General features: G+C 42.5%; 1 protein-coding gene across 3 annotated transcripts in view; it reads right to left on the reverse strand.

Annotated features, from left to right (window-relative positions):
* The window catches only part of vps13a (vacuolar protein sorting 13 homolog A), a 434,277-nt gene that overhangs the window by 369,675 nt on the left and 37,411 nt on the right, over positions 1-27,191 (reverse strand). For all 3 annotated transcript variants that reach the window (XM_078214517.1, XM_078214516.1, XM_078214518.1), the window contains exon 3: positions 16,649-16,691. In XM_078214517.1, the coding sequence (XP_078070643.1) occupies positions 16,649-16,691 (43 nt within the window). The remainder of the gene's footprint in view (positions 1-16,648; positions 16,692-27,191) is intronic.

Below are 27,191 nucleotides of genomic sequence, written 5' to 3' on the forward strand. Positions count from 1 at the left end.
GCGTTTTCCAAGGCGGCCTTCACGACACACGACGGTGCAGAGTTGCTGAGCAGAAACTGATAGCCAAGTTCCGCACACATGAGGACGGCCTCAACCGGGATATTGGGTTCATGTCACACTATCTGTAATCCCCACAGCTTGCCTGGACCTGCAGAGTCTCACTGGCTGTCCTGTCTGGAGACAATACACATCTCTTTAACCTGTCTTAATGCTCTCTCCACTCACATTGTTTGTACCTTAAAGACTTGATTAGCTGTAAGTATTCGCATTCCAACCATTATTCTAAATTGCGTTTGTGTCTTTATATGCCTGTTTGTGAACAGAATTCCCACTCACCTGAAGAAGGGGCTTAAGGCTCCAAAAGCTTGTGGCTTTTGCTACCAATAAACCTGTTGGACTTGAACCTGGTGTTGTTAAACTTCTTACTGTGTTTACCCCAGTCCAACGCCGGCATCTCCACATCATTGTTGCAATTATACAGGGCCTTGGTGAGACCACACCTAAAATATTATGTGCAGTTTTGGTCTCCTTTTCTGAGGAAGGATGTTCTTGCTCTCGAGGGAGTGCAGCAAAGGTTTACCAGGCTGATTTCGGGGATGGCGGGACTGACGTATGAGGAGGTTAGAATTATTTTTGCTGGAGTTCAGACGAATGAGAGGAGGGGGGGGGGAATCTCATAGAGACTTATTAAATTCTAACAGGACTAGACAGGGTAGATGCAAGAAGGATGTTCTCAATTGTGTGTGTGTGTGTGTGGGGGGGGGGCATCAGAACCAAAGGTCACAGCAGGGGTGGGGGGGGGGTCAGAACCAGGGGTCACAGTCTGAGGGTTTGGGTAGACCATTTAGGACGTCATCTGTGACTTTGAGAGCTGTTTGAGACTTTAGTTCTTCACCCAAAGAGTGGTGAGCCTGTGGAATTCATTACCTCAAGAAGTAGTTGATGGCAAAACATTGAATATATTCAAGAGGTGGCTAGATATAGCACTTGGGGTGAATGGTTCAAAGATTATGGGGAGAAAGCAGGATTAGGTTATTGAGTTTGACGATTAGCCATGATCGTAATGAATGGCGGAGCAGGCTCGAAGGATCAAATGTCCTACTCCTGCTCCTATCTTCTATGTTTCTATGTTACGTTCTGCCTAATAGGCTGAAATTCAGACTAATATGATCAGTGTAACAGAATTCTTTATGTGAAGTGGCCAATTTGACAATTGAATGAAATGCAGATGCATTGTACATAGGTTTTAAGAGGGTGTTTGACAAGATGACTCACAGCAGAGTTGTTTAAAAATATTCAGGTATATGGTAAAAAGAAATCTAGCATGGGTAGAAATTTAGTTACAGGACAGGAATCAACAAAACAGGAGTTGCTTGGGTTGGACAAGAGAGTTAGAAGTGTTTTACATTAAGGGTGAGTGCTAGTCTACTTTTGTTCTCAGTACACATAGATTTAGACTTGGGCATGGGGAGCACAATGTTGCAATTTGCTGATAACACAAAATTAGAGGTTGGAAAGCAGCAACAAAAAATGTAAAGACACAAGCAGACACAGACAACTTAGCAAAGTGAGCAGAAAACTGGCAGATGCAATTTGCTATGAAAGGTTATTAACCCTTTCCTCAAAATAAACAAACACTAACCGCATCATCCATGCAAGCTACCATCCCATCTCCAACTTAGTTCCTTTCCTCTCCAAACGATTTTGTCGCCTCCTAAATTTGTTCCCAAATTTGCTAGGACTCTTGTTTTGAATCCATCCCATCTGGGTTCCATTCCTACTAAAGTATCAAACAGCTCTCAAAGTCACAGATGACACCTAACATGACATGACAAAGGACTTTTCCTCCTGGTCTTTCTTGAACCGTCTTATGCCTCTGGCACAGTTGATCACAGCATCCCTCCTCTAACACCTTTCCACGGTCATCTGGTAGGGTGGACTGCTCTCACTTAGTTCAATTTTTATGTTACTATCACCAGAAAATCACTTACAATTTATTTTCCTGCTCCCAAATAGTTACCCTTAATATCCTCCAAGGATCTATCCTTGGCCTCGACTTATTTCTCATCTACACGCTGCCCTTCAGTGACATCATTCAAAGGCGCAGCATTAGTTCTCGCATGTATGCTGACAACACCTCACTTCTCTTACTCCACCCCTGTTGCTAAATTATCAAACTATTTATCCAATATTCAGTACTGGATGAGCAGAATTTCCTCCAATTAAAAATAGTAGACTGAAGCCACTCTTTTCAGTCTCCATTCCAAAGATGCTGGGCGGAATTTTATCACATTGCCACACCTGGCGCAAATGGTTGTAAGCAGGGAAAATAGCGTGCAAACTGTTTGCAATCTACTCGGCCCCTTTCGAGTGGTGTGAACTGCATCACACCCAGAAAGTTCGCAAAGCTTATTAGCACAAAATTGACTGGATTTGGATTTCAATATCATTAGTGAGCTTGGCACATAATCATTCCCCCTCCCTGAGGATTACCACTTCTCTCTGCCAATTAGTACAGGTCTTTAGAAGTGTGGTCAAGACGCAGCAGGAGTGAAGGAGAGCTAGGAGGTGAATACTGCTGAGCATTAACCTCCAGGCTGCAGGGGGGAGGTCAACTGCTGCTATGGTGTGGGATGGGGTGAGGGGTTTGCATGGATGTAGGGGTCCTTAGGTCGGAGGTCGCCACTGGTTTAAGGCTCATGTTGCGTGCATTTCCCCATGATTGCTGTATGACACCTGAGGGGCTGCATATAAGGTCCAGTCCCAACACCACTAATGTCGCACTGGCTATCCTGCCTTCTGTTTGCTGGATAGACTGAGGTTTATTGCGGACATTCCATCCCAGGTCCTACTAACAGTAACAACTACCAGATCAGGCAGCTGTCGCCCCAATCAAGGGAGTTTGGCAGGTGCTAACACAGCTCCTCACATTGCACAAACTCTGCAATGCTCCTTACAATGGCCACCCATCGCAAGGTCCAGCAGAATGCCCGGAATGCAGGGTTCACTGCCATCGCCAGGATGCCCCATGTGCAGGGCGCTATAGATGGCAAGCACTTCACTCTGCAGGTTCCACAGAATCAGGGAGTACACTTTATAAACAAGGGGTTCCACTCCCTGAATGTGCAGGTAACCTGTGACCATCTGCTGCACATCATGCACATGTGCGCATGCCACCCAGGTAGTGTGCATGACAGCTACATTTTGCAGAGCTCAGACATCTCTGCAGACCACCCCAGACTGCCGGTATGGCTCGTGGGGAACAAGGGCTACCACTGAGGTCATGGCTGATGACACCAGTGTGGAGGAGGAGACTGAGGTGGAGACTTGTTATAACGAGGGCCACGCTGCCACCTGGTCTGTTATTGAGCAGTGGATTCGTTTCTTAAAGATATAGTTCCACTGCCTGGACTGCTCCGGCAGTGCCCTCCAGTACAACCCTCAGAGGGTCTTCCATATCGCTGTGGTCCGCTGTGTGCTCCACAACCTGGTGCAGCAGTGAGGGGACATCCTAGAAGGGCTAGGCGGACGCCCGAGGATGTGGAGGAAAAGGACCAGGCCAAAGAGGAGCCACAAGATGTAGGACAGGTGGTGGCAAGGGTCCAGTAGGGCAGGATGGCGAGGTTCACACACTAGGAGGCGTGGTGTCCCGCATCTCCAACCCCCACCACGCAAATGCTTGTCCACACTCCCCACCATGGGTCCCATTGACATCACACCAGGGTGATGGGCCTGGGTTGGCCGTGTTAGCTAGTTCCCTGTCCAGGCAAGAGAGTGATGACAACTTGCGATGTGACATGCTGTGATGCTGCCCTGGTGCAACAGAACACCTACCTGTTCTCTGAGTGCACACTGGCACCTAGGCTCATGTCAGAGTAAAGGTAAGAGACACCACCATGAAGCCCAGTGCCCCAGGAATGGGGTGAGAGATACCAGGCCTAGGATCCAGTGGGTGATGAGGATGCCATCCCAGGCTGTCACTTTGCACCTACATGACCCCCACTGCTGGGACTGCTCAGGGAGCCAGTAGGGACTGGAGCAGAGGAGCTCAGACTGCTAAATACTGCATCAGGGACCAATGACCTCATAGAGCTAACGACGTTTTCGGATGAGTGCTTTGAACACCACAGCAGCCAGGGGTCTGCCAGAGATGTTGGGAACTGCAGACTTGGTGGGCCGAAGGCCTTCTCTCAGATAGAACAACGCTCTGAGCCACTATGGGTACGATCGTGTTACAAGACTCCCTGTGGAAGGTAGGTCACAGACAGATGAGTCACAGCTGTGGGGTGCAATTACATTTAATTGTGATCATCTACAGAGCTAAGTAACCCCTCTCTAATTACAGTGCCCGCCTTCACCTATGCCCTCTTCGTGACCCTACAACCTTTTAATCTCGTGTTGCCTACTGCTATGTCTAGGTGACCCCTCAGGATACACATCAGAAGTGGAGGCAGTTAGCGGTGTTCCACGGCCCGTGGTCTGTGATGTCCATGGGGCTGATGTGTCACCTGCCTCTGCCAGTTCTGGAGACCCAACATTGCCTGCACCATGGTGTGCGAGCCCTCAGTCTGGACCAAGCTTCGGAACCCCTCTGCAATTGCTCGCTGTGACCTTGCCATTTGTTCAAGACACACAGCCATGGCTGTCTCTCTCCAGCAGGCTCCTGAGGCCATCAGGCCTGGTCCTCTGAGACTCAGCCATGCTTAGACCTTGCCACCTATGGCTACCGTTTCCTGCCCAGGCTTTCCACTGCAGCCATCACCCTTGCAATGTTGGCCTGGGGGCCACGCAATGCTGGCATCATCTCCTTCACCTGAAGGCTGCTGGACTCCACCAAACAGCCTTGCAGTTGGTGGAATGTTGCTGACACCCCTTCCTGCAATCCCCAGCTCTACTTCTGCATCTCCAGCAGTTTCTGGAGAACTGTTCGCAGTGGCTTGTCACCTGGCTGGGGGCCAGCTCTCTCCTGGCTCTGGCAGACCCCCGCCTGCCCGATCCCTTGGATGTTCCTGCCTCTGCCTGATGTGGATCAATGGCTATGTGGTGCTCACCAGAAAGTGCCCCAGAACCCTAACCAGTAACATGCTCCAGCAAGGTGATGGTATCTGTGCTAGTGGATGGTGTAGGTGATGCCTGTGTCAATTGTTGGGTGCTTTCCTCAGTTGATGGGGATCGCAGCAGAGGCGCCAACTCCCAAGGGCTCGGCCTCATCAAGTTCTGCATCTGTGAAAAAGGCAGATATCTACTCCATCTGACGAAGGAGTAGCGCTCCGAAAGCTAATGGCATTTGCTACCAAATAAACCTGTTGGACTTTAACCTGGTGTTGTTAAAACTCTTACTCTGAAAAAAGACAGATGGTTCAATGGAAGGGAGGGACAAGTATCTGGGCGGCTTGCAACTTACTTGAAAAAGGTCATATGAATGAAGGTTTAGCAGCACCTTTGTGGTGAGTGCCAGAGGGAGTTTGGGCTGATGCACAGATACAGCACAGATTTACCAGAATGTTATTTGGGAAGATCAACTCTCGTATCATTTCCACTGGAGCAGAGAAGTCGATGAGGAGAACTAGCCTAAGTATTAAGGTTATGTAGCATTTTGATGGAGTAAATAGAAAAAGATTAATTTCTTTTGATAGAAACTCAGCGATGAAGGATCATCGATAGTTCATTAAATTCAATAATTTAGTGGATACAATATGGATTCTTCATTCAGGCAAAATCATCCCCAGTCCTGTCTTTAAGGGAGCACTTAATAAGATTTCCAATTATGTGAGCAGCTGCTAGTTTTAAAAGGCCACTAGTCATGTCTGTGGTTGTATTTGAATAGTATTACCCTGCAAATTCTAAAATTCCCAAGAGCTAAATTCTATTATACAGATAGATATGATAGCTCCAGCAACCTACCAGAATTCTAACTTCTCCTATGAATAACAGCAAGGGGTTCAACCTCTTCATGTTTTTTTTTTAAAAAGGTCAGTCATTTTTGGCCTCGTCTACTTGGTTTTTCTCATTTTGGCACATTTTGAGGAATTTTCTTGGTCCAGAATTAGATAACTCAAGCTTCACAGTAGCTGCTCCAACAGCACTCAGCTCTCATTCAAGTCTCCTTCTCTTACTCACACTGCAGCTCCAGAACCTGAATGATCCACTCCCTGCCCACTTTTACCAAAAATATTTTTTGTCAAATTGATCATTATCCAAAAAGATAAATACAACACAAGTATCCAACAGCAAAGGTTATAGAATGTAACAAGATACCCAAGAATAATAAGTAACACAAATTGGTACAATCAACTAAAAATTTGAAGTAACAACCTGGTCTGTTTTAAGGACTACTAAGGAGCAAGTAAAAGAAAATGCTGAAAACAAATTATGTTTTTTTTTAAAAGTGAAAGATATTGGAATGGTCAGTAATTTTCAAACCATTTGGTTATTTGAATCATTAGTCTTTAGCATAGCTAGAATTTCAAAATGCAATAGTTTAATTATTTAATTCAAGTCATTATAATATGAATTACAGGAAACTTTACTTATAGAACAATAAGATGTAGATCAGTCACAACATAACAATGGCAGAACAAGATCAAGGGGCTGAATGGTCCACTCCTGTTCCTGTGTTTCAATCTAGATATCATTGAATAGGGCTTGGCATGAGTGAATGCATTCATGCATCAAGCTGTTTAACCAATCAATTCGACCGAGTCCAGATCTCAAAGAACAGCTAAATTAGTGGCTTGCATAGTACCTCTCCAATTTTCTGCAACATTCGAGGTTAAATGTTATTAGGTTCAGCAACACAATTAATCTTCAGAGTCTGAACCCAAGCTAAAGCCATTTATATATTTACATTAAAAAGAGTCAATATCTAAAGCATTTGTACCTACCATTTGTACCTAGCATTGTATTATCTTCAAGAGTGAAAATGTATACAAATTATATGTTTCGTTTCAGACATATACTACTCCTCAATCCTAACCACCATGCAAAATCTTTCAAGAACCTATGTGGCTTTTCCGGCCTCGAACAGAACTTAAAAGCTATACCATGAAAATGCAACCTAGTGGTTTTCTTTCCCAATGTATTTTTCACATTCCATTGTGGCCTCAGTTAATTTCAGGTCTATCTAATATCCAGACATGCAATCTTGCCATTGTTTTATGCTTTGTGAAGGATTATTAAAGCTATTTTCCCTATGTACCTTCATTAAGATATACTTTATTAATGAATAGGAAAAAGCAAGGTTTTCTGACCATATATTTAAATAATCTTATTTTTCTTCTCTATTACTTATTTCCACCAACCATCACATCCCAATCTCCATTTCTGAAACCTTCCTTTATACCTAGAAATTGAGCCCATTTTTCCCAGCAAGCAAAAAACTATCTGCAGCAGTAATTTCACAACCAAATGAAATTTAATGATACAATATTGATGTGAATAAAGGCTGTTTCCATTAGCCAGGGACTAAGTTTCACATCTGAAATAAAAATTAGGATATGGAGAGTGCATGTTCAGCAGGTAATGGGGAAGGCAAATGGAATGTTGGCCTTTATTTCAAAGAGAATGGAGTATAAAAATATGGAAGTCTTGCTAAAACGATACATGTACTAGTTAGACCACACCTGAAATACCAGTCATAGAGTCAAGAGGTTTACAGCATGAAAACAGGCCCTTTGGCCCAACTTGTCCATGCCGCCCTTTTTTTTAAAAATAAACCCCTAAGCTAATCCCAATTGCCCACATTTGGCCTATATCCTTCTATACCCATAGTACCCATGTAACCATCTAAATGCTTTTTAAAAGACAAAATTGTACCCGCCTCCACTACCACCTCTGGCAGCTTGTTCCAGACATTCACCACCCTGTGTGAAAAAATTGCCCCTCTGGACACTTTTGTATCTCTCCCCTCTCACCTTAAACCTATGCCCTCTAGTTTTAGATTCCCCTACCCTTGGGAAAAGATATTGACTATCTAGCTGATCTGTGCCCCTCATTATTTTATAGACCTCTATAAGATCACTCCTCAGCCTCCTACGGTCCAGAGAAAAAAGGCCCAGTCTATCCAGCCTCTCCTTACAACTCAATCCATCAAGTCCCGGTAGCATCCTAGTAAATCTTTTCTGCACTCTTTCTAGTTTAATAATATCCTTTCTATAATAGGGTGACCAGAATTGCACACAGTATTCCAAGCGTGGCCTTGCCAATGTCTTGTACAACTTCAACAAGACATTCCAACTCCTGTATTCAATGTTCTGACCAATGAAACCAAGCATGCCGAATGCCTTCTTCACCACTCTGTCCACCTGTGACTCCACTTTCAAGGAACTATGAACATGTACCCCTAGATCTCTTTGTTCTGTAACTCTCCCCAACGCCCTACCATTAACTGAGTAAGTCTTGCCCTGGTTCAATCTACCAAAATGCATCACCTCTCATTTGTCTAAATTAAACTCCATCTGCCATTCGTCAGCCCACTGGCTCAATTGATCAAGATCCCGTTGCAATTGGAGATAACTTTCTTCACTGTCCACTATGCCACCAATCTTAGTGTCATCTGCAAACTTATAACCATGCCTCCTATATTCTCATCCAAATCATTGATATAAATGACAAATAACAGTGGGCCCAGCACTGATCCCTGAGGCACACCGCTGGTCACAGGCCTCCAGTTTGAAAAATAACTCTCTACAACCTTGGCTTCTGTCAAGAAGCCAATTTTGTATCCATTTAGATACCTCACCCTGGATCCCGTGAGATTTAACTTTATGCAACAACCTACCATGCGGCACCTTGTCACAACTGTGAACAGTTTTGATCTACTTATGTGAGGAAAGATATACTGGCATTAGAGGCAGTCCAGAGAAGGTTCACTAGGTTGATCCCGAGTGTGGGAGAATTTTCTTTTGAGGAGAGGTTGAGTACGTTGGGCAGGTTGGGCCTGTATTCATTGGAATTCAGAAAAATAAGAGGTGACCTCACTCAGACATATAGGATTGTCAGAGGGCTTGACAGGGTAGATGCTGAGAGGTTGCTTCCCCTTGTGGAAGAGTCTAGGACCAGAGGGCAGAAATCTGAGTAAAGGGTCACCCATTTAAGACAGAAATGAAGAGGAACAACTTCTCTCAGAAGGTAGTGAATTTGTGGAATTCTTTACTGCAGAGGGCTGTAGAGCCTGAGTCATGAAGTATTTTCAAGGCTGTGATGGACAGATTTTTAATCAGTAAGGGAATCAAGAGTTATGGGGATAAAGCGGGAAAGCGGAGTTGAGAATTATTATATCAGATCAGTCATGATCTCATTGAATAGCAGAGCAGACTCAATGGGCTGAATGGCCTACTTCAGCTCCTACGTCTTATGGAATAGGACAACATGGATATTTCTGAGAGCTGTGCAGGTCTAATGATTGACAAATGGCTTTTTTCCATGCTGTGAAATTCTACTGTTTCCTATAGAAATTAAATATCTCAGGAGTACTGCTCCTGCATACATCCATTACTTTTGAATATGTGCAGTATGGAAGAAGTTCTTGCCAGCACCCATAACTATCTTTTCTCTGCCATTCTATCTACTAAATAATGTAACACACTTTAATTTCTGTCCAATTATTATTGTTTCCCAAGAGAGTGATTTTGTTTTAGGTACTGTCCTTGTGCTTCACATAGGACAAATGCAGTGTTTGACACATAGAAAAGTTAGAAGTTTGTTTAAACACCAGGGTCGGAATTTTACTGCCCCACCCGCCACGGGAATCGGAGCAAGCGAGGGACGGACCATGTAAAGGTCCATTAATCTCAGGTGGGATTTTACGGTTTTGCGATGAGCGACGCTGTAAAATCCCTCCCCAGATTTCTAGAAAATTTGGCTTTACATAACCCAAGTCTTGATCCTCAAAACATTTATCAGTTTGGGAATTCTAAAGAGTCTCAGTCCTACTGCTCAAATTCTATTGCCTGATTTGCTCCTGCTTGCAATAACACAAAGAAAGATACAGAATTAAATTGAAAAGCACAACATATTGTTCTGCAGGTTTGAAGTTGACCTACTTGGCTTCGCCTCAGTGCTATGGTAAGGGAATTACTACAGAATTTGCTTCTCTCTCCCAGTGAACTGGTGGTGCATTCCTATGCCACAATCTACTGTGATGACAACTGCCCCTTGAACACTTGCAGTAGCCAACTGCATTGCAATGCCAAGTGTTGCCTCCCCAGGTGTCAGGATGAGCTCACTCCTGAAGGAAGAGGCCTGTTTCCTGGATACAAATAGATCTCTTTCCTCCCCCTACCATCTTGACCCCTACGTCCTCACCTTCTTGCCCCACATTCTCTTTATTCACACACTGCAGTCAGCCTCTTTCCCACTCCCAATAACTGGAGCTCTACTCTACAGCGTCTCACCCCCACACCTTGCGGCCAGCCTCTCCCCCTCCAGTGTCCCAGCACTCCACTCCCTGCGCTCTGCTCCCTGGTTAGGTGTGCTCCGACAGCTCTGCACCACTGATTGTCAATGCATAAATGCACATACACCCCAGGTTTTTGTTCCTGCACCCTTTTTAGAATTTTACTTTTTTTTATATTACCTCTTCTCATTCTTCCTACCAAATGCATTACTTTGCGCTTCTCTCCATTAAATTCCATTTGTTACAAGTTCACCCATCCCACTTGCCCATCAATGTCCCCTTGAATTAACAATACTTTCAATTACTGGGCAATTGCAAATTTATTCCACATGGATTCCAACTGAAATTCCAACTTCATGTTTCAAACATAAATTGCTAAGTTGCCCCTTAAGTGTCCCAAAATGTGTAGGTTAGGTGGATAAACCTTAGTAAATGCTTGGGGTTACAGGGACAGGGTGATGGGAAGGGCCTGGGTGGGATGATCTATTGGAGAGTCTGTGCAGACTCGATGGGCCAAATGGCCCCTCTCTGCACTGTAGAGATTCTATGGTCCCTCCCACCAAGCATTAGAATGGAAGGTGACATCTTCAGAGCTGCTGTGATGAAGAAACCAACCAGTAGATAGCTGCTTATCCCAGAAATGGAGGCAGAAGTCAAGAAAGGGAAGTGTTGCAGATGGACCCCATAAAAGTGAGGGAGGGGTTGAAATTTGAATATTAGGTGGATAAACCTTAGTAAATGCTTGGGGTTACAGGGACAGGGTGATGGGAAGGGCCTGGGTGGGATGATCTATTGGAGAGTCTGTGCAGACTCGATGGGCCGAATGGCCCCTCTCTGCACTGTAGAGATTCTATGGTCCCTCCCACCTTGCCAGACCACACCACCGCCACCAAATATCAAATCATTTCCAAAGCAGTCACTGACCTCTACTTCCTTCCATAACCTCCAACCAGTTTCCCAAAACCATATAGTTTACTTCTACTACCTTCTCAAGATCCACAAGCCTTGGTTAACCGATTGCTTCAACACACCCCTTCCACTGAACTTACTTCTGTGTCTCCATCATCCAATCTCTTCCCACCTGTGTCTGTGTCTTCAAAGTCTTCCATCATTGTTCCCTTGCCTGACTGGACTCCTTTTCATTGCTGACATCCAATCACTCTACAGCTCTGGCACTAGCCAGGGTGTTTTGAGGGTTTTCCACTTCTTTCTTGAATGGAGGCCTGACCACTTCTCGTCCACTACCAATGGCACCTACCACTGTCTGGCTGAACAAGTTGCACATTGAATAACTTCTCATTTTGCTCCTTTCCTCCACTTCACTCCATCCAAGTAAGAAGTGCTACTCCCAGAAGCCACAAGAGTCCTCCTTTTTGTGGGATTGTTCTAATCCTCCTCAGGCCTTCCTCCCCCAACTCTTTCTAATGTAATGATAATTTCAGCAACTTTGCTTCAAATTTCAACCCCTCTCTCACTTTTATGGGGTCCATCTGCAACACTTCCCTTTCTTGACTTCTGCCTCCATTTCTGGGATAAGCAGCTATCTACTGGTTGGTTTCTTCATCACAGCAGCTCTGAAGATGTCACCTTCCATTCTAATGCTTGTGATATGTCTTTTTCCTTGCCGCCATCATGGACTGTACTTTTCATTGATTAAGGCACGTTTGTCTTATGACAATCATGCTATAGGGCCCTTCCCACTGGACCCCTAGCCCTTTCTTGTCTATCATGAGTTTCACCATTACCTTATCTCCTGATGTGGGTAATTTAAGAATATTCTGCTCTGCCAGTTTCATTCAGTCTTTGTGCTGTTGCTGAGTGATTACCTGCTTTTTGAAGAAATGTAAACTATTAAATCCCTCATATATTGAAATACTGTTCCTCTGCTAATTTCAAGTTCCTCTCCTCTAGTTATTGCCTTCTCTGGGAGATGCATTGCTCTTCCTGTCATCAATTCAAAAGGGAGGGTCCTGTTCCTCGAGCAGGAGTAGCCCTTTGTCGCAACAATATTGCAGGCAAAGCCCACACCCAATTGTTTCCTTCTTCTAAAATAGCCTTACCTAAATTATTTGTCAGTGTTCGGTTCATTCATTCCACCATTTCTGAACTCTGAGGATGATACGGTATATGAAATCTTTGTCTTATTCCTAATATCTGAGAAACTTCTCAAGAAGTGAAGCGGGTTCCCTAATCAGAATCTAACTGAAGAGGCATTCCCCACCTAGGCAATATCTCATTTGCCAATTTCAGAGCTACAGTTTTGGCTGTGGCACCTTTGCACAGAAATGCTTCAACACATTTTGTAAACTGATCTACAATTACCAAACAATACGTCTTTCCTTGTACCCATGGTAACTGCCCTGTAAAATCCCTTTGTAAATTTTCCCAGGGTCCTTTACGTCATGGCTGATTTCCCATTTTAATCCTGCAGGGACGACGTGGTTCCACTAAGGCGCACTGCTGGCACCTCTGCCAAAACTTTGCCACATCTCTTCCCATTTGCTTCCACCACCAACATTCCCTTAACAGATTCAGGATTTTGTATCTGCCTGTAGGTGCTAATCCGTGGTACACTTTCAGCAGCGATTGCTGTATTACCTCAGGGGCTATTATTTTCCCCTCCCTTCTCCATATTCCATCCTGGCTTTTGTCCTCCGTATTTCTCCCACCATTGCTTCTTTTCTCCTGACGCTGGTTCCTGTACCTGCTTCACATCAATGTCTGTATTCTCGCTAGTTTGCAATGCTGTTACTCCTGTGGTTTGTATCCATTCCCAATGCTGTTCTAATAAATCTTTTGTGGCTTTATTGGCAAAGCTGTTCCCTTTCTGTGCTTCACTTTCAATCTGTTTATGAGCTTGGACTTTTATTACAGCTGTCTCTAAGGGACTGCAGGCTGCTTGGATTAAATCTTTAATCAAAGCCTCTTGCTCCGTCTACATATAGGTTAATTACCTTTTCTCCCGAAAGTGGTTCTTATGCTAAACCCTCACTCGCTTCCTCAGACACTTCTGCAACACACTCATGCTCCGTTCCCTGCACCATCAGTCCTCCCGCGCGATTTTTCCTGATACCTCTGCTGATTTCTACATGCCTATCTCTTGACAAGGGATTTGCTTCTCATTTGGAATGTCTTCCATCGGAAACTCCTTTCAATCTCTGAGCTTCCAGAAGCTGGACAATTGTGTGGGGCTATGGAAGATTATTTTTCCCATCAGGGTGACTGGCTCTGAAACACATTGCCCACAAGGCACATGCTAGTGCTCTCACACATCAATGCATACCTCTGGCAACTGAATCTAATTGGACGGAATATTAGCCCACTGGTCTTAATTTATCCCCATGCTGCTGTTTTGTGAGGTCTGGGAATCCCAAGGCTGGGGCTTTCACCATAGCCTGTTTTAAATCTGAGAACGCTTGTGCTTCCGTCTCTTCCCATTCTATCTTTTCTTTGTTAGCTCTTCCTCCCTTTACCAATCCCGTAAAGGCTTTGCCAGTGCAGCATAATCCTCCACAAGATTTCTACAATAATTAAAAAGTCCCTGTACTTGCCTCCTTTCACATTATGTGGTCTCTGCATTCAAAGCATGACTTTCTTTTGATCTGCGGGAATGCCTTTCTTACCCGGCGATATATGTCCCAAGTAAGTCACTTGTTCCTGCCCTAATTGAGCCTTTCTTTGGATTCAACTTGAGCCCAGCTTCCTGAATTGCCTGAAGCACCCTGCAGAGGTCTAGGCAATGCAATACTGAACTGTCAGAGACTCTCAAAATGTCATCTAAATACTGTAGGATAGGCGTTCCTGCGTATTTTAACGGATCAATTATTTGAGCCATATATTTGTGAAATATGGTTGGACTATTGTGAAATCCCTGTGGCAGTCGAGTCCAAGTATATGGATTTGATTTATTGTCACATGTATTAACATAGTGAAAAATATTGTTTCTTGCGCGTTATACAAAACATACCATTCATAGAGAAGGAAACGAGAGAGTGCAGAATGTAGTGTTACAGTTATAGCTAGGATGCAGAGAAAGATCAACTTAATGCAGGGTAGGTCCATTCAAAAGTCTGATGGCAGCAGTGAAGAAGCTGTTTTTGAGTTGGTTGATACGTGACCTCAGGTTTGTGTTTTTTTCCCCGATGGAGGAAGGTGGAAGAGAGAATGTCCGGGGTACGTGGGGGTCCTTAAGCATGCTGGCTGCTTTGCCGAGGCAGTGGGAATTGTAGACAGAGTCAGGGATGGGAGGCTGGTTTGCGTGATGGATTGGGCTACATTCACGACCTTTTGTAGTTTCTTGTAGTCTTGGGCAGAGCAGGAGCCATACCAAGCTGTGATTGTTGGTTCCCGACTATGAATGCAAACTTATACTGATGTTTCTTCACTACGGGAATTGACCAAAATCCATTAGCTATGTCTAGCACTGTGAAAATCATCTGTTCTGACCCAATGTTATTCAGGACACTAGCTGGGTTGACCACTATGGAATGCTCGGGTTTGCATAGTGGTTTAAAGCTGCATAATTGATGGTCAATCGATAACTGCCGTCTGGTCTCTTAACTAGCAAGATTGGGGAGTTAGTTTTGGAGGAGGTTTTGATTTGATTTACTATTGTCACATAGTATTGGTATACAGTGAAAAGTATTGTTTCTTGCATGCTGTACAGAGAAAGCATACCGTTCAGAGAAGGAAAGGAGAGAGTGCAGAATGTAGTGTTACAGTCATAGCTAGGGTGTAGAGAAAAATTGATATGAGGTACATCCATTCAAAAGCCTGATGGCAGCAGGAAAGAAGCTGTTCTGGAGTCAGTTGGTACATGTCCTCAGACTTTTGTATCTTTTTCCCGCCGGAAGAAGGTGAAAGAGTATATGTCCAGGGTGCGTGGGGTCCTTAATATTGCTGGCTGCATGTCTGGGGCAACGGGAAATGTAGATAGTGTCAATGGGTGGGAGGCTGGTTTGAGTGATGGACTGAGCTTCGTTTACAACCCTTTGTAGTTTCTTGCGGTTTAGTCACTCTGCGTTGCTAAAGCTGAATATGTCTATTCACTGCAACCACAAGCTAAATGCCTCTATTCATTTTAAAACCTTGGTAGCTTGCAGCTGCAAGGTCTCTGACTTATAATAGAGACTATATTTTATACCTTGTTTCCAAAGAACGTGGCCTCCCTAGTTCTGCTCATTTCCCATTATGCTTTGGAGCAGGCTGCATCTTGGACAAAGCTTACAAGATATTTGAAAATACATTCTAAATCTACAATACTTATTCAAAATTCTCTATCAATGATTATGTGTCTATGCTGACAATACCTTTGCATGATATATATACTTTGTGATTCATTATGGTATATTTAAGGCACACTGTGATCCCCATTCTAAACTAGTCTACTTTGTTTTAATAGTCTTCAAAGTCCTTGGGGTGTCTGTACCCCCTTCTACAGACACCCTGGTCCATCCCTTCCCTTTCCCACAGCACCTTTACATGAAAGTATGGGAGATGCAACACCTTTTTTTTCTTACTTCTGCCCATATCATCTAAGGTACCAGGTGAAAAAGCAACGTCCTTCTTTCAATCTAGCATACTATATTTGTTACTCACTATATTCTCTCCTCTACAATGGGGAGGTCAAACTCAAGAGTAGGTGATTGTTTTGCAAAACATCTCTGTTCAGTTTGCAGATGTGTCCCAAACTTCCAGTTGCCTCTCAGTTTAATTCTCCATCTTGCTCTCACTCTGACCTCTATCCTTGGCCTAGCGCAGCATTCCAGTGACACCCATCATAAGCAAAGGAACGTCACCTCATTTTCATTTGGGCATGTTAAAGCCTCCACACTTTAATGCAGTAAACATCCCAAGGTACTTCACGCGCACAAGATCAGATAAGAATTGACATCAAACCAAAAGACAACATTAGGACAGGTGGCCAAATATTTGATTAAAGTAGTAGGTTTCAACATCAACAACTTGCATTTATAAAGCATCTATCATTTAGTAAAACATTCTAAGGATGTTATCCAACAGAATGGGAGTAAAGACCATCTTAAAGATGAGGGAGTTCAAGTAGGAAAGGGGATAGGAGAGAAAAACAGTCAGCAAGTTAAAGGAAAAGTGTAATTTAATGAAGAAATCTACAAATATCAAATAAAACTCAAATGCATCATCAAACGCTTGAATCTAATGGGTTGAGTATCCTCTGGCCTCAAGAGCATTAATTAATTACAGTAGTCTGGATAAAGGAGAGCAAAGACTTACCAATATGACCAGCCTTTACTTTGAATGGAACATTCAGCTCGCTCTGAAAAAGTGTGTTTTTAACAAAAAAAATCAGTTTATGTTTCAATAACTGCAAAGTTACAAAGCAATATAATTCCCCCTCAAGATCATAGCCGTGGAGATGTTCCTAATCCTTGTCATTATCACTATTACTTTTGCTGGAACATTTCTGTACAATTAGGATTTTAAAGACACTGAAATTAACCAAGTAAAATCATTGTTTATGATTGCAGGTCCTTGTGAGCTTTTCAAGCAAGCCTAAGAAACACTGCTTGAGCATTCAATTGTTCTTGAACAAACCAAATACAGCGTAATACAAAAACAAAATATTGCAGATGCTGGGGGCGGGGGGGGAGAGGAGGAGGAGGAGGACAGACAGGTAGATGAGCAGACCATCCCCTGGTTTAATGAGCTCTCAACTTTAAACTAGCCAGCAAGGCAGAGGAAAATCCAGCCCCATATTTCAGAACAATGACATTTCATCGGAATGGAGGTTTTAACCTTTGGAAAGGGAGAGTGACAGGAAGAACGAAAGGGATGATCTGTGATAGAAAGAAAATGAATATTGTGAAGAAGGGAAAAAAAGGAAGCTCAGGGTCATTCTTGCAGACCGAAAGGTGTTCTGCAAAGTGGTTATTCAGTCTGCATTAAGTTTTCCCCAATGTAGATAACTCCACACTGTCAGCAGTGAATAGACTTCTTTCATTTAGTCAGTTGTAAACAAATTCCTGTTTTACCTGGAAGGTGTGTATGGAGCCTTGAATGGTAAGAGAGGAGGTAAATGGACAGGTGTTGCATCTTCTAGCTTACGGGTTTTTAAAAAAAAGGCAGCAAGGACAAGTTGGGCCGAAGGGCCTGTTTCCATGCTGTAAACCTCTATGACTCTATAACTCCTCTGCTTGCATGAAAAGATGCTGCAGGAAATAGATGGAATGTTGGGGATGACTGAAAAATGGACAAGGATGTGATGTGTGGAAAGAACAGTTCCTCCGGATTGCTGAAAGGGGAAGGCAGATAAAGATGTGCTTGGTGGTGGCATCATTCAAGATATGGTGGAAGATGGTCCATTGAACACAAAGGCTGTTGAGGTGGAAGGTGAGTACAAGTGGAATCCCATCATGATTCTGGTAAGGAGGGGAATTGTGTGAGAGCGTAAGTATGTGAAGCAGACTGTATGCAGTGGAGTGTCCGGTCAAAAACCTTGCGGCAGTGTGGGGGTGTTACGTGTGTGCGTGCAAACATGCACAGGGGAATCCTTAGTTGAGGAAAAAGGAAGACACATCAGAAGTACTCATACAGAAGATTGCATCGTCTGAACAGACGTGACAGATATTTAGAAACTGGGAAAACAGGATGTGAAGAAATTTAGTCAAGTTGGCTATCAAAGTCTATAGGCTGGAGTGAATATTAAATGGCAGCCTATCTCCAAAAACTGAGACAGAGAAGTAAAGTTTATTTATTAGTCACAAGTAAGGCACTGCAATTAACACTGCAATGAAGTTACTGTGAAATTTCCCTAGTTGCCACAGTCCAGTGCCTCTTCAGGTCAATGCATCTAACCAGTATGTCTTTCAGACTGTGGGAGTAAAACCAGAACACCCGGAGGAAACCCCCACAGACACGGGGAGAACGTGCAAACTCCATACAGACAGTGATCCAAGCCGGGAATCGAACCCGGTCCCTAGTGCTGTGAGGCAGCAGTGCTAACCACTATGCCACCGTGCCATCCAAGGTCCCCTGCATCATATATGCCAATCTTCAGATAATCTGATTCACTCCACAGAAGATCAAGAAACAACTGAAGGCACTGGATACAGAAAAGGCCCCAATAACATCACAGTAGCACTGACAACTTGTGGTCCAGACCAAGCTGCACCTCCAACCAGAATATTCCAATACAGCAAGAACACTAGCATATACCCAACAGTGTGGAAAATTGTCAAGGAGTCAAGGAAAGGAAAGAAAAGGGTCAGATGGACCAGTGAAGGTGAGAGGAGGATAGAAATTGATAACAGTCAATGAAAATCCACAGCAACACCTTTCATTTGAAAAAAGTAAGTGGAGTTGATGGAGAAGTAGTTCAATAGGAGAACAAATTTAGCCAAAAACAGGGGTGATAATGGAAAAGGATTTGTTGGACCTCCACTCAAATATGATCTGCCCAGTTACACAACTATCACATTCAGAAAGGTTTCAATTGGTTTAAGACCAATTCGGAAACAAAAACAAATTACTGCAGATGTTGGAAATATCTGAAACAATTTCATTTCTTTCAATTTTAAATTCTTTTACTGGGGTTTACAGACTCGAAGACAGATAATATCCAAGTTCTGATGAATCCATCAGATCTTGGTATGACGTTGAGTTTCCTGTCTGCAAATCCTCCCCCTGTAATAGACTGTTTCCTGCCATATTCAAAGGCTGATAATATTCAGGTCCTGATAAAATAAGTGAATTGCCTACATCTCAATGTGATGTTTGATATAATCTAATCACAGGTGTTTCTACTGAACTAACGCAAATCTTCATTTTTAAATGAACCCATTTAAAAAACATTCAGCCCGTGGCATTTTTAATGTAATCCATTCTCTAAAATTATAAACAAGTGCAGAAAACACTCAGGTCTGCCAACATCTATATGGAATAAAATTATTTTTTGGCCACATTCAGTTGAACTGGGAAATTATGGTTCACTCATTGTTTGGCACTAACAGAGTGCTAAAAGGATAGATTCAGAAAAGATCAAGCAGCTCAAAACTGGGCATCCGTAAGATGTTGTGGGCCATCAGTAAGCAGAAGAGTTGTATTCAAACACAATCCATAACTAAAAAGTGCAGCATATCCCTGCTTCTACTACGACAATCAAGCCGGGGAATCAATCCTGGTCAGGGAGGAGTGCAGGAGAGCATATCAGGAGCACCACCAGGCATATTTCAAAATGATGCACTAAACTGATGAAGCTACACCACAGGATATGTATGTTAAACAATGGAAGTAGCATTGAGGTAAAAGACATTACAGCCAACAGATCAAAGTTTTGCACATCCAGTTCCGAATGCTGGGTCTGAATTCTGAATAATTTTGTACACCTCAATCAAGTCTTTTTTGTTCCAAGGAATATAACAGCAACCTACCAAATCTCTCCTCATAGCTACACTTTTCTAGCCTGAGCAACATTCTTGTAAACCTCCCCTGCACTCCTGAGCAATAATGTCCTTCCTGTAATGTGATGACCAGCGTTAGGAATGGGTTAAACAGACCTTTCACTCAAGTCTTAATTTGATGTTGATTATTCAATAGAAGTCATTGATATATAAAGGAGCCACAGGTGGCACTGTTTGTTGATGGAGAATTGTGTGGGGAGTTGGACCAAAGAAATTAAAGGTAGTTTATGAAGAAGCGGATCTCATGTCTTCTTTACTGAACTACAACCGAGGGGCTCAAACAGTGGTAGCAGAGGATGGTTGCTGGTTCCAAATAAAGATTTCATTCAAATTCCAATCAACAAAGGAGTAGGAAACAACAAAATGGCTGAACCCAAAGTAAAAATGTCAGGATATGACTATTCACCATTATTTTCAGAAACTGAACTTTATGACCAATGGAGAAGTGAAGACATCATGTAGACTTAGGTAACCGGTTTGGGGAAAAAGAAAACAAGGAATGGCCTTAGCTCTTTCTTTACCATATAGAATTAAATTAGATGCAAAGTATTTTCCGAATTGGAGTTGGAGCATTTGGACTTGGAGGAAGGTCTGGACACTTGATTAACCTTTTATGGATATGATGTATCAAAAGGATGACTTATTGAGTGCACATATTGCCTGGTCAGATTTTGATAGACTCTGGAAATCAGAGGATACTTCCATTGAGGAATGGGAGATGGAATTTAGCAGACTATATATAAGGCTGCAAAAACACCCCCTGGAAATTCCAGTCCGTGTTGGCATTTAAGTTACTGGACTGTGCTAAAATTCCAAATATGGATAAGCTCTTGGTTTTGACAGGAGTTAAATTTGGAGACAAAGATACCTTACGATCAAATGTCAGAGACTTTTAAAAAAAAATTTCGGGAAAATTCTATCCCCACGGCTTTTATGACAAATATGTCAGTCAGTGATAAAGCAGACTAGCAGATACAGAAACCCCTTTAATACCTATAGCAGGAGGAAGGATTACTCCTGTATTGGACAGTGGCTGCACATTTACCTTATGTGGAATTGATTGGTTAAAATGTTACCTGGACTTTTAAATGCTGAAAACCGAAACAAGGTTAAAGAATTTGGAAGTTCCACAAGTTTCAGGTTTGGGGGGTGATAATACCCTGAAGAGTGGTGATCCCTTGCAATATTGACGGAGTGAATCATTTCATTAGCACAGATGTTATGTCAAGTGAGATAACTTTGCTTCCGAGTAGACTGCCGATGAAGAAAGCACACATGAAACTGGATATGGAAAATGATAAGGCAACAGTTTTTGGAAAAACGGTGGACTTACAATTTACACAGTTGGGACACTATTGGATTCCATTAATGAAAAATAATTTTTCAGGTAAAGAGGTTAAGGAAGTATTATTAGCATCCAAAAATGGGACTTTAGCTGATAAAAAGCTCATTGAAACTGCAGCGCAAACTGCGCATCCATCTCCTCGGAGACTGCAATATTTATTAAAGGATGCAGGGGCAAGAGATGAAGACTATACTAAGCTTATAGAACAAGTCAGTGATCAGTGTGAGGTTTGTACGAAGCACAGAAGGACACCTCAATGACTGATAGTAACTCTAGCTTTGGCCAGAGATTTTAATGACATTGTGACAACGGACCTTAAGATCTGTGATAAAGCAAACAATGTACTCATTTTGCACTTCGTGGATCTAGCGACCAGATTTAGTCAATCAACCGTCGCACATAGTAAAGAGAGAGTAATCCTGGATCAGATCATGCAAAAATGGATCGGGACAGGAATGGGGCCACCAGCAAAGCTCCTTACAGGCAATTGGGGGGAATTTGCTAACGATGGGTTTGGGGATGTGTGTGAAAAGATGAATATCATAGTCATGAATACAGCTGTGGAAAGCACATTTACTAATGGGGTGTGTGAGAGAAACCATGTGGCAATAGATGAGATGCTCTGGAAAATTTTGGCAGATAGACCAAATTGTAAGTTAAATTTAGCCTTAGCATGGGCAGTACATGCAAAGAACTCATTGTAGATGGTTGGGGGCTATAGTCCATATCAATTAATATTTGATAGAAATTCTAAAATTCTGTCCTTTTTGAATGATCAGCCTCCAGCTGGGAAGGGACTACAATTAGTTCTGCCTTTGCTGAGCATCTAAATGCATTGCATGTAAGTAGAAGAACATTTTTGGAAGCAGAAGTCTCTGAAATAATTCACAGAGCATTAAGGCACAAGGTATGGCCAAACACTGTTTTTCAACAAGGACATGGTGTACTATAAGAGAGACAATTGTAATGAATGGAAAGGCCCGGGGAAGGTTATAAGCATAAATGGCAAAACAATTGTTTACGCAACATGGTAAACAGACTCTTAGGGTACATTCATCATGAATATCATGATTACAAACTTGCGAATTCAGAAAGAGCCGACGAACATGAGGAGGAACCAGAGTCATCTGAAACTCACGTGTTACAGAATTATGAGGACCAGTTAGCTGAAGCAGACAGGGTATCTGCAGAGGAATACAATACTTCTGATGAACTAGAACTGGTGATTTTTTTTTCTCCAAGGACAGCTGCCAAAGGTTGGTACAAAAATGACTTGCTTGCCTGAAGGGTCTAGTCAATGGAAGGATACAACTGTCATTGTTTATACTGGAAAGTATAAACAATGGTTGAATGTATAGAATGCAGGGGAGGATGTCAGAACTATGGATTGGAAACACAAAGTTCAAAAATGGAGGACTCGAAAACGTAGTGTCAGTTCAGACAGTAAGTCTGATATAAACGTGTTCATAGGAAGAGATCGAGAACTACAAAAAGAGCATCCCACAACAGGAAGGAAAGATCAAGCAGTGGTAGTACAGAACCAGATATCAGGCGGGATAGGAGGCGTAGCTTGACAAAGTCTCGAAATAGGAGTAAGACTTGAATGCTATTAGGAGTAGAAGCCCACATGCTCGAGATTTTGGTGCCTTCTGATAAAATAGATGAAAAAGTTATAAAAGATTCCCAACAGTAAGAACTGCATAGCTGGAGTGAATTGGGGTATACACGGGGGTACCAGATAGAGGACAAAGAGCTCTATCTCACTGATGGATTTGCATGGAAAATGTGCTTCCGAATGGAACTTATAAGGCAAAGGCCAGGCCGTGTCAAGGGGATTTGAAGAAAACTTAGAAGACCAGGATGTAAGGGTGGATTCACCTACAGCAGGAAAGGTTATTTTAAAGATCTTCTTGGCTCTGTTAGCTACAAAGGCATGGGAATGCAAATCTATCGATATTAAATCTGCCTTTTTGCAGGAGCATCCAAGAGACATTTTTCTTCACCCTCCCTAAAGAAACCCCTAACACAGAAGGGGTACTCTGGAAGTTACAAAAATGTGTATATGGGCTAAATAACGCATCTGGAGTTTGATATTTTTCGGTAAGATTGGTTTTGTTAAAGTTAGGCTGTTGTTGCCAGTTGAAAGCAGATCCTGTGATGTTTTACAGGCACTATGAAGGAAATCCTTCTGGTACCTTTATGATGCATGTCGATGGTTTTTTGTGGGGGGGGGTAGTAGTGATTTCGAAACTCTTGTAATCTCTGGGCTGAGGAAGGAATTCAGGCTTCAGGGGCTTTCAAATATATTTGGCTGGAAATCGGACAGACTGAGTCTGATGTCACTTTATGTCAGCAATCTTATTTGGAGAATTTCAGCCCAATAGCAATTAGTCGTGGTAGGGCTTCACCAAAGGACGCGGTAGTTTCGAAGACAGAAAAAGAGGAACTCCGAAGTTTGATGGGCAACTGAATTGGCTAGGCAGACAAGCCAGACCGGACATTCGTTTTGAGGTCCTAGAGTTGAGTACAAAAATGATCCTACGGTGGAAGACATAATGAGAGCAAACAGAACATCGACCAAACTAAAAATACAGGAGTGTGTTTTGAGGTTCCTGTTTTTGGGTGATCTTACACACAAACTCAGTTTATAGCTACACATCCTATGCCAATTTAGGTGATGGGTTCTCAAGTGCAGGAGGTTTTATATTATTTCTTTTGGGGGAAAATGTTGCCCCCTTGCGTGGGAAACAAAGAAAATGAGAATGGTAAAAAGCACATTGGCCACTGAGACACTAAGCCTTGTAGAAGCAGTGGATATGGCCTTTTATATATCCCAGATATTAACAGAAATTTTGGGGTTAGGGGTAAAATACCCATGGAGTATCACATTGACAATAAAACCCTGTGGGAAAATGTGCACTTTACAAAGTGTAAATGATAAAAGATTGAGAATCAACATTGTCCAGCATTTGCTTTAACCTGGCTAAGGGGAAATATCAAAAATTAAATGGGTTAATAGTAGCTAATAGCTATCTGATTGTTTTACTAAGAGAGGGGTTAGTGCGAAGAAACTTTTGGACATTATTAAGGAATGTGTTTTTTTTTCCCAAGAAATGTATTTAAAGAGGAAGGGGAAATAGTGTCTTGTATTCGCTCTTTTTCCTGTGGAAAACAAAATTCATCAAAATATTTTTAATTTCTCCAAGGAAGGGGAGACTGTTAGGAATGGGTTATCAGACCTTCCAATTAAGTCCTAATTTGATGTCAATTATTCAATAGAAGTCACGGATATATAAAGGGGCCTCAGGTGGCACTGCTTGTTGAAGGAGAATTGCGTGTGGAGTTGGATTTAAGAAATTAAAGGTAGTTTATGAAGAAGCTGATCTCGTGTCTCCTTTACTGAACTACAACCAAGGCGCTCAAACAACCAAAACTGCACACAATACTCCAACTGTGGCCTCAGTGTCTTATACAATTCCAACTTTATAGTCTTACTTTTATATTCCATACCTTTGCCAGTGAAGGAGAGCATTCCATATGCCTTCTTTACAATCTTGTCTACTTGAACTTTAGGGACCAGTGTGATTGTACACCAAGATCACTCACTTCATCTATCCCTAAAACATGACCTCACACTTCTCGGTGTTGAAATCTGCCACTTTACTGCCCACTCCACCAACCCATCTATATTGTTTTGGAGATTATAGCTATCCTTTACACTATCCGCTACTCAGCCAACCTTTGTAGTTTGTAAATTTTTTAATCATGCCTCCCACATTCTCATCCAAATCATTAACACAAACAGCAAACGTCCTATCACCACGCCCAGTGGAACACCACTTGAAACAACTTTCCATTCCCAAGGGCATCGATCAACCATTAATTAGCCTTTATTTTCTGCTACAAAGTCAACTTTTGATCCAGTTTGCCACATTACCCTATATCCAATGGGCTTTTACTTTTTTGACCAATCTGCCATGTGGGACTTTTCAAACACCTTGCTAAAATCTATGCACACAACATCCATTGCACTACCTTCATCAACCCTTCAATCAAATTTGTGAGGAAAGACCTTCCTTCAACAAATTCATGCTGACCGTCCCTATCTAGTCCATACCTTTTGAAGTGACAGTTAATCCTATTTCTCAAGATTAATTTTACTAATTTGCCCAGTACTGATGTAAAACTAACAGGCCTATTTTGGCATTTCATTCAATCCCTTTTTAAAGAATGGAACTACAGTCCTCCCCTGTATCTAATGAGGATTGAAAAAATCATCCTCAGAGCATCTGCTATCTCCTCTCTGCAGCCTCAAACAATCCATCTGGTCCTGACAACTTACCCACTTAAGGATTCCAACCCTTCGAGTACTTCCTCTCTCATTATGATTATCCCATCCAATATTTCCTCCTGGACTATAATATCTGCATCCTTCCTTTCCATTGTAAATACGGAGACAAAATATTCTTAAATCCCTTCCCACAGCCTCTGCATCAACATACAAGTTCCCTTCTTCATTCATCTCTGATAGTTCCCACATTTTCCTTAAATAATCTTTTACCATCAATATATTGGTTAAAAATATCTTTGGGTTTTCTTTCACTTTACTTGCTAATTTTTTTCATGCCTGCTCTTCAATTTCCTCATTTCCTTCATCCCTGCGCTTCCAAAATTTGTCTAGGCTAGATGCAGTACTTAGTTCTTTGTGCCTACTGTGCACTTTTCTGTTTGATCTTCCTCTGTATTCCCCTAGACAACCAGGGGTCCTAGATTTGGCAGTACCATTCTTATTTTTGGACAGGACACGTTTACTTTGTACATTTAGGATCTCACTTTTTAGTGCTTCCCACTGATTTTATCCTCTAGCAGTACTGTCCAGTCAACCTCAGCCGAGTCCCTTCTCACCCCTTAAGTTTGCCTTCCCCCAGTTCAAAACTTTTACTCCTGCTTTATCTCTGTCCTTTTTCATGGTAATGCTAAATCTAACTGGACTGTGGTCACCAACTGTCACTTTACCCACTTTCCCTTCATTCCCCAAGACTCAGTCTAGAATTGCATCTCCTCTCTTTGGGTTCGTCACTAATTGGTTTTAATTTTTTCCTGGACACAATGCATTAATTTTCTCCCTCAATGTCCCTTATATTGTTTGAATCCCAGTTGATAGTGATAATTAAAGTCTCCTACTATTATTGCCCTCTTGATCTTACAGGCAGAAATTTGCCTACATATTTGTTCCATCTTCCTTTCACTATTTGAGAGTCTGTAGTATATGCCCAGTAGTGCAACTGTCCCTTTTTTTTCTAAACTCAACCCATAAAGCCTTGTTTGTTGACCCATTTAGTATATCATTCCTTCTCACAACTGGAATTGATTCATTAAACATTAGGGCTAATCACCTTTCTTTTTTATCTCCTACTCCATTGTGTCTGAAGACTTTAACCAGGGATATTGAGCTGCCAATTTTGTCCCTCCTTTAGCCAGGTTTCCGTTATAGTAATGACATCTTGCTGCCATGTCTATCTGTGCCCTTAACTCATCTACCTTGTTTGTAATACTCCTTGCATTGAAGTATAAAAGTGTTTAACTTGACCAATTTCCATTGCTGCATGCTTTTTAAAACTTTGCTTCTCCTGTAATTCCAAATCAATCACTACATCTTCTACACATCAGATAATGTTTTACTTCCACTTTTCTGATTTGAATCTGGCATATCTGATCCTACTTCTGGGATCCCATTCCCCTAGTTTATATACTCCCCAACGAAACTAGCAAAAGCCCCTGCAAGGACATTGATCCCAGGTCTGCCTGGGTGCAGCCCATCTGGCTTGTACAGGTCCCACCTTCCCCACAACCAGTCCTCGTGCCTCAATAATCTGAATCCCTACCGGCTACACCAACTTTCCAGACAAGTGTTAATTTGGTCTGTCCTCTTATTCCTACTCTCGCTGGCGCATGGAACTGTGAGTAATCCTGAGATCACTACATTTGAGATCCTGCATTTATCTCCTAACCT

Source organism: Mustelus asterias, chromosome 6, assembly GCF_964213995.1.
Source record: "Mustelus asterias chromosome 6, sMusAst1.hap1.1, whole genome shotgun sequence".
NCBI lineage: Eukaryota > Metazoa > Chordata > Chondrichthyes > Carcharhiniformes > Triakidae > Mustelus > Mustelus asterias.